The sequence below is a fragment of the Ailuropoda melanoleuca genome, chromosome 10 (assembly GCF_002007445.2).
Source record: "Ailuropoda melanoleuca isolate Jingjing chromosome 10, ASM200744v2, whole genome shotgun sequence".
Lineage (NCBI taxonomy): Eukaryota > Metazoa > Chordata > Mammalia > Carnivora > Ursidae > Ailuropoda > Ailuropoda melanoleuca.
This window is the reverse complement of record NC_048227.1, coordinates 41,739,086-41,747,755: the sequence shown is the minus strand read 5'-3', so window position 1 is coordinate 41,747,755 and position 8,670 is coordinate 41,739,086. Positions and strand designations below refer to the sequence as shown.

The 8,670-nt window shown below is 47.3% G+C and overlaps 1 protein-coding gene across 12 annotated transcripts in view; it reads left to right on the top strand.

The window, feature by feature from the left end:
* BACH2 (BTB domain and CNC homolog 2) overlaps positions 1 to 7,405 on the top strand; it is a 376,418-nt gene extending 369,013 nt beyond the window's left edge. For all 12 annotated transcript variants that reach the window (XM_034670825.1, XM_034670828.1, XM_034670834.1 and 9 more), the window contains one exon: positions 1,039 to 7,405. In XM_034670825.1, coding sequence (XP_034526716.1) covers positions 1,039 to 1,521 — 483 coding nt within the window. In that variant the 3' untranslated portion in view covers positions 1,522 to 7,405. The remainder of the gene's footprint in view (positions 1 to 1,038) is intronic.
* Positions 7,406 to 8,670: the final 1,265 nt, after the last annotated feature.

Here is an 8,670-nt window from a genome sequence, read left to right as displayed (position 1 = left end):
CCGCCCCCCCCCCCCGCGTCCAGGGACAGCCCGTGCTCCCGATGCACTGCACAGTTCCCACCTGTCCCCGAGATGACCTGCTGTGTTCCGTCTGTCCGCCGCAAAACGCCAGAAACCCCGCTGAGGTTTGATCAAGCCATGTGAAATTGCCCGTGGTCGCTTTTTGTTGTGATTTTCGTTGATGTTTTCAATAGACTTTTCTTTTTAGAGAAGCTTTAGGTGCACAGCAAAATTGGATGCCCCTGCCCCCGGCGCACTCACCACCTCCCCCATGACCGACACCTCCCACCTGAGGAGTGCATTTGTTACCATGCAGGAACCTGAACCCACCCGGCATAATCACCCGGAGTCCATCATTTGTATCAGGGCTCACTCTTGGTGTGCTTTAGTCTGTGGATTTGGACACTGCCCATCGTGACTGTACACTGAGTAATTTCACTGCCCTAAAAATGCCCTGTGCTCCACCTGTCCTGTCCCTCCCCGTCCCCCCATCCCTGGCAACCACCCGTCTTCCCCCCCCACACCCCGGCTCCATAATGTTGCCCTTTCCCAAAATGTCATAAAGTTGGAATTGGCCAATTTCTGACTTTCAAAAGTGGCAGCCTGGTACACAGGGGGAAGATTTTTCAACGACATCGTTTGGGACTGAAAGTTTTCCAACTGATGGTCTACAAACCCCAAATTCCAGGAAACCAGAGCCTTAATGCCCTGCAGTTCTCTGGTCTCTGGGAATGTTGCTGGGCACTGGGCAGACCCCAGACTGGAGGAAGAGCTGCCCCGGGGGAGGCGTCAGGCTCATGGCACACCTGGATAGGCTGCTCCGATAGGAAACTTGTGTCCAGGCTCCTTGAATACACATCTGGTAGGTTCCTATGTCCCGGCATTGTCATGCACCAGTAACCCTGCCATACCAAATGCAGAAATGGAAGCTGGAAAACCCCCGAAAATCAGGCCTTCTGTCTTCCTGTTCAGGCTTGACGGGGCCTTCTCTCTCTCTCTCTCTCTCTCTCTCTCTCTCTTTTATCCTCTGTTGTCCAGGTGTGTGAGAAAGAGAAGCTGTTGTCAGAGAGGAACCAACTGAAAGCCTGCATGGGGGAGCTGCTGGACAACTTCTCCTGCCTTTCCCAGGAGGTCTGCCGCGACATCCAGAGCCCTGAGCAGATCCAGGCCCTGCACCGCTACTGCCCCGTCCTCAGACCCATGGGCCTCCCCGCGGCCTCCAGTATTAACCCCACGCCCTTGGGCGTCGAGCAGAACCTGGCCGCCTCACAGTGTGCGGTGGGGGAAAGCGCGCCCTGCTGCTTGGAGCCCGGCGCGGCTCCCCCCGGCCCCCCCTGGGCCCCCGGCAGCGCCCCGGAGAACTGTACTTCCGCGAGGAGGCCGGATGGCGCTGAACCGGGAACCTTCTCGGAGAGGGCGCCTCCTCTTGAATCCAGGAGCCAGACGGTGACCGTGGACTTCTGCCAGGAGATGACTGACAAGTGTACAACTGACGAGCAGCCCAGGAAAGAGTACACCTAGTGACCCGGCCGCCCTCCAGCTCTCCCACGCGGTGTTCTTCGGTCAGCCTGCGGTGCTGTTCATCTGTTGTCTGGAAGAACCAAGAAGGAATTCGGTGCACACTACAGCGTTCTTAACAGCAATACTGTTTCTAAGTATTCCCTCCTCTCTTCCCGCGGGAGTGATACACAGTTCCCTTCACAATGGTGCTACCCCTTGCCCAGGCAAGGAAGACGGCGGTGGTGACACTGCCTGTCTGTGGGTTAATTTCAGTCTCAACAGGGATAGACTATAACACCTCTAGGACCCAACCACGGATTTTTTTTCTCAGTGGCCCATGTCACAAACCCTATCTCAGGAATTTCTTCTGAATGTTCAATTTTTTTCATTGAAGACAGCTTCTATACACATCAAAGTTTTATAGCTAGACTGTACATATTATATATAATATATATATATAAAATATATATATATCCATATGCAAAAGTCCTGCATGCCTCAATTTTCTCATCCTAAAACTGGAAACTTCATTTCTCATTTACCAACAGGTTCCAACATTCCTCTTCTTTTGTCTCCGATGCTAGAACTAGTTTGGTAACTGTTAACATGGTCATTTTTCTTGCTTCACAGTTCAATTTCAATTTGTACTTATTTATGGAACAGAATTCAATGTTGAAAGCTTTTTTTTTTTTTTTTTTGAGGTTTTATTTCAGACCCTTTCTCTGTTGTTTGGTTTGCTTCGGGCACCATCAGCTGGTGTCATCTGAGTGTCGTGGGTTTGTTTTTTCCTTGCAGATACTGTACAGTCATGGTCAACTTTGCCACTTGCACTGAGTTTTGGGTCAAACCTATTTTCTTAAATGAAGTTGTTATTACTTCAGTATAACTCAAGTATACTGTATATCCTTTGCTTTTAGTTGAAAAGTAAGACATTTTAGCTAATTAAAAAGCACTCAGGTGATAATTATGTAGGAAAAATAATCTTGCCAAATAATGAATTCATCCTAGGATGTGTAGACAATAATCTGCTTGAATATTTTTCTATTTCACCTCCTCCCCACCTTTCCCAGACGCAAAGTTTAAATGCAGAGAGTTCAGAGTTGATGCTGGATGTTCAGACTCCTAAGTGGGGAGTGAGTTTGGACGTCCACTCGAAAGTGCATCCAAACAGCAGGAACCCATGATTTTGTGCCAGAACTCGGCAGGCATTGGCTCCTAAAAATCAAGTTAGAACTATTTTCACACCCAAGGGGCGAGTCCCATTCATTTCACCCCGTCCTCAGGCCTCTGCCTGCTCTTGGAAAGGCAGCGCAGGAGGAACTTCTTGGAAGGATTTGGCTAATCAGCCAACCCCCCCGCCCCCCCTCCCCTGCCCAGGCCCCCTGCCCATGCTGGGCTCCCAGGACCTCTCACCTGAGTGGGTTTGAATCACAGCACCTGGGGTTCTGCCTGTAAGCGGTGTCCTGGGTTAATGCAGCTGGGCTACAGTAGGAGAGAGTGGGGCACATGTGAGCCTGGGGTCTGTCCCGGACGCAGGCAAAAGCATTTCTTTCTCCCTCCCTTCTCCAAATGCTTTGAGTTGAATTCTGGGGTTTTTCTGCTCGGCTCTTGTCCAAAGGCAGATTTCATTCTGAGGCTTTGGACATGATATGGCCAAGGAGCCCTCTTTCCTCCTTTCCCCCTGCCACACAACACACACACACACACACACACACACACACACACACACACACACACACACCCACCCTCACCTGATGATAATTTTCTTCTCTTGCTGCAAAACTGGTTGGCTTACAGCCCACAGAGAGCAGCTTCCCTTGGCTTTGGGGGCGTGCTGGCCCCCGGCCACGTTTACAGGAAGATGTGCCCAGACCCTGCCGCCAGCCTAAGAGGAGGAGGGATCCCTCCCTCCCTCCGGTGGGCCCTCCAGCCTGGCTGTGGGAAGAGTCCCGAAAGGTTTGATGTGGGGATGGGGTGGTGGGCAGTGGGGAGTAGATGGTTGACTTTGTTTCTTTATTTGTGCCATTGTTTGGACAATATTAAAGCTGCATGTAAAAGGGGAAATTAGTATATGATGTAGGCGAAAAGTGAAATCATAGTAACATATGTTTTAGTATTATTAACTTTTTTCTGTACAAATATTAGCGCTAAATGTTTAAATATGTATGAATGCCAGAAATTTGTTGGTTCATGCGGTAGGATTAAAAAAAAAAAGGCTTTTCTTTTCAAATAGTTCCACTTTTAAAACCTGCCTCTGGGTTTCTGTTTTTCCTCCTGTGCGTGTGTACGTGTGTGTGCTAGTCTGAGACAGATTTTGATGCGGCTCAGAGTCGGAGCTGCCGCTTTTACTACGGTTGTTGGAATTTCTTGGCCTAGTGGAACGGTTCTGTGCTTCACCGTGGGGTTTGCCTTTGTGGAAAACGTGACGGCGGGAACACAAGCCCAGTGTGAGTCCTGGGACGCACCAGAGGCTTGTGTTCTGGTGGAGGAGTCAGCCAACAGTGTTTTTTTAACTCTCTTGTTGCCTTTTTTAAGTGACCTCCTCTTCTTTTGAAAGAAAAAGAATGTTTCCTGCTAGTCTCCTAACCAGGTCCGAACCAGCCTGTGGGCGTGATTCACCCTGGTGACAACTCATGTGCAACTGGTAGTCTTGACCACATTCCGTCAGTCTCCCCCCTGTCTGTTGTTCGGTCTGCACGCCCCCATGCTGCGGCCGCATCCGGGCGGGGGAGGGGGTCTCCTGATTTCCCTCCACCCTAAATCAGCCCACATTCTCCTGCCACCAACCCCCGCCTCTCTTTTCTCCCTCTTCCTCAGCCAAACCCCTGCTACGGGAACTGGTTAAAAACACCGCTTGAAAAACTCTTTCCATTTCTTAGAGATTTTTTTTAACGACTTAACGATTTTGTTCACTATGTACCATAAACAGTGACTGACGTTGTGCAATTGTCTGTGTGACCTGTCTTGTCTTCTACTACCCTGAACCACGTGTTTGTCAGAGCTGTTTCTGGGTTGATTCAAAGGGAGGACTAGCTGGGGACCAGAATCCAAACTGCCTCAAGTGAAGTGTTAAAAACCAGCCTGTCTCCTTAACCTGGGATCCCTTGGTGAGGCCCGTGTCTTTTATGAAAAAGAAAAGCAAGTTAGTAACAGGGAATAGTGTTTGCATAGCATGGCGACATGTAGTTGTGCTCTGAAGGGTCCTTCCTTGTAAAAATAAAGGACCCTCTCCCCACGGACTGCTTAGGGAGATCCCCGCCGCAGCCAAGTTGGGTCTCCAAATAGGTGGGCGTAAGCTGTGGGGGCCAGTTACCATCTGCCCGGATCTAGTCCTCCCCTTAGATCTGCCTGTGTCCTTCTTGTGTGTCCAGACAACCTCGCTTCATTCGGGCTGGTCAGGCTTCGGGCAGGTGAGTGCTTTGCTGTATGTTTGTTTCTCTGCGTTATCTGGGGGTGCCTTGAATAAAATCAGACTTCATTACATACTGATTCTGGAACAAAACGGTTACAAAAACAAAACAAAAGAGGTGGCAAAGTGACTAGACCATCCTGCTATTTCTATTCCGGGTTCCCTCACAATGACTCAGGCGTCAGAGGTGATGCTGCAATGTAAAACATTATTTTGTATATTGTACAAATAATTTATTAACTGTCTTTCTAAAAGTATGCTGCTTTTAAGATGCACTATGACTTTGGATTTAATCCTTGTATTGCTTTCCCAAGGAAGTTAAAAAAAAAAAAAGGCTAGTGATTAGAATGCCAACTGCCACTTCTCCTTAATAAGAAGGCCAGGGACCAGCTCTAGGACTTGCACCAGCGAACTGCCGGAAATCAAGTGGCCACAATGTGAAGTTTGAAGCTATTACCAAGAGATCTAGGGGCGCCTGGCTAGGCTCAGTCAGTAAAGCATGCGACTCTTGATCTCAGGGTTGTAAGTCTGAGCCCCGCGTTGGGTGTAGAGATGACTTAAAATCTTCATTTAAAAAAAAGGCCTAAACCTACACTTTCCATACTTCATGGTTGCCTTTAAAGAAGAAGAAACAAAGGTGCATAAACTATAAGCCTTTTAAGAAATCCCAGAGTCCTGTCTCCACAGTCTGTGAAGTGGCAGAACCCTCTCAAAGTGGGTAAAGCCTGCAAAGCTACTAAGCTACAAAAGACCTGTCTGGCTGGGCCTCTCCATTCTACCCACTAGACTAGCAGCTGCTTAATTCATAAATGACTTCAACCCGCTCCCTTAGCACTTGTCGTTTGGGAGGAGTCACAGACCAGGAGGGAGCAAGAATCAAGTTTTGTCTTCAAATCACTGTAAATAGACTGAGGGGCAGAATCTGTTTTTTTTCTTTCTTTAAGAATAAAGCTGTTCACACAATCATAAGTTAGCATTTGTCCCCCAGACTGAGGATCTTGTTGTAGGTGCAGTTCCTGGCGAGTCAGTCCACAGTGCGGCGCCCTGCGTGGAGTCGGTATTCGTGCAGGAAGTCCGTGTGCATGGAGGCAGTCTGTATGTTCCCAGTACCGCCCGAGCCATCTCCTGACCCAGGCATCAAAGACTGATGCCGCAGAACAGACGATATTTGTACACAGAGAGTGTGTACAAGTTGTATTTGTACATAGAAAGGACCCATTGTGGCAGATTGAGGATAAATTATTCAACTGACGGTGCAAAAACATTTCTTGCAAAGAAAAGGAAGTGTATAGTATTTTCCTGCACTCCACCCTGGGAGATAGTATTTATATCAAAATGAGGATCAGTGCATTTTAACTGTACTATGAAAGTGACGCTGCCGTTCTGGGAAGAACACCCTTTGGTTGCAGAGGCCCACTTGGTAGCTTTGACTAAATGCTGTGACGTGGTGCACGCATCTCGCTCTCAAGCAATGGAGAAACAACTCTGACTTTCACTTCATTCCAGTTTATTGACCTCAGCTAAAACAGTGGCCCTCCTTAGAAGCAGAAGGGCACCAAGACCATTCATTCAGTGCCAAGCGTTCCTGGGGGGCTGATCGGACACGTATGTGAGGAAAGAGGGAAGGGACTTGGATACAGAGGGGTTTTCCTACCGATGATGCTAAGTCTCCTACCAAAATATGTCTGCAGGCAGAGGGGTGACCCCCACTGGGCCCTAACGATGCATTTGGCGTGTGTGAATGCTGGGATGCCCATTCACACTCGGACACAAGAGACCTGCCACTTCTAGTGAATGAACAGGAAGATTCCAAATGCACTTGGGAGCTCCGGGTGCTGGTTAAACAGAGTGTGCCATTCAAGGCAAGCACCACCTGTGCTCGTGAGGCCAGAAGGGCCTGGGAGAATTTGTTCCAGAACCAGTCTGATGCAAGTGCACCTCTAATATATGCCTTACAAACTCCAGAGGCCATATTCAAAACAGGGTCTTCTCAGTGTATGCAAGGGGCCGCAGCCCCTCTTCTCTTCCTCCCCAGGTCGAACAATACGGACAGTTTCACACATATCTACCTGTATAACCCTCTGTACCTCTCATAACTGCTCAACGACTGTAACAGGTTACATCAGGTGTTTTTCTACATACTTTTTACACAGATTCTATGCGATTAATGTAACTTAATTCAATGCATCATTTTATTGTACTAGTTCTTAGGCTTGTCTTTTTTTTTTTTTTTCTAAGTGATTGTGGTTTTCGTTGTGGTTTTTATTGTAAAAATGAAATGGCTGTTGATGCTTATTCTCTGTAACTAAGAATTTTTACCATTTTGGGGAAAACAAAGCATTGCTATGAACTAATGAATTGAAACTTCATTTACTCATTGTAAATACACTATTGTGCAAAAAAAAAATTCACTCAATTGAATTGCTAGTGTTAACTGAATTTTGTCTAGACACCATTTCTGTTGATGAAATAAAGACATATCATTATGCATTGTAAGCCGGTCTTCCCTGCCTCTGACCCCTGTGTTACAGATCACAGGGCTGGAGGCCTCAAGAAATCTCTTCTCCCAGAGAAGCTATGTGTCTTCCTCTAGTTTGGACCCTTACCTGCTACCTGGTTAATCTGATTAGAGATCTAAAAAATGTGATAATACTAATGTGACTCCTCAACACAAATTTTAAAAATCCCCGGTGGCTAGATAAAAGGCATTAAATGCAATTTTCTGGCTTCGATGTTCTTCAGCAACTAGGCAAGATGTCACTGTTGAGGGCGGCTGGGTGGAGGGTATTGTTTCGTACGAGAACATGTGCGTCTACAATGATAAATTGCAGGTCTACTTTAAAACAGAAAGCTAGGGGCACCTGGCTGGCTCAGTGCAGCATGTGACTCTTGATCTCAGGGTTGTGGGTTTGAGCCCCATATTGGGGGTAGAGTGAATGAATGAATGAATGAATGAATGAATAAAACAGAAAGCCAAATGAAAGTAACCAGAGAGAAAGCAGCATTAGACCAAACACCAAGATACCATAATGAGTGGGGCAAGGAGTTTAGAATTGTGGTTAAGGGAGTAAATACATTAAACTAGAAAAGTATATTTGATCATCTGAGTCCTCGAGTTTGATGTAAAGGGAAAGCAAGGTATTGAATGGCGGGCAGGCTAGATGACCAAGAGTAAAGCTGGACTCAGGTGGTCTGGCTAAGCTGTCAGTGAGGCCGTAAATAATACATTCTCATGGTGTCTGAAGAGCTGCTGAGATCTGAGCTTCAGAAAGTACCTGGCCTCACCCCATCCGCCAGATGGAAAAACTGAAATTAAAAGTTACTGAATGCCTACTGAGCATCCTGCTGAGTCAAGGAGGGCTTTCAGGGAGCATGTAATAGGGTTAGCAACTGTTAGCAAAACAACACAGTCCTAACATTGTAGGTGTGAGAGGTCAAATATAGTCCTTTGCCTGAAGACATGAAGTTATCCAATCCATTCTGAAAAAGCAGGTGGGTCTTAGTACAAAAATTTTCTATTAAGAAAACCTAGTCATTTAGGGGTACCTGGGGGGCATAGTCGGTTAGATATCAGACTCTTCATTTCAGCTGGGTTGTGGGATCAAGCCCACTGTCGGCTCTGTGCTCAGCAACAAGTCTGCCTGGGTTTCTCTCTCCCTCTGCTCCCCTTCCCTCATCCTGTGTGGGCACTCACTCTCTCTTTCTCAAATAAACAAATCTTTAAAAAAGAAAGAGAGAGAGGAAGGGAGGGAGGAAGGGAA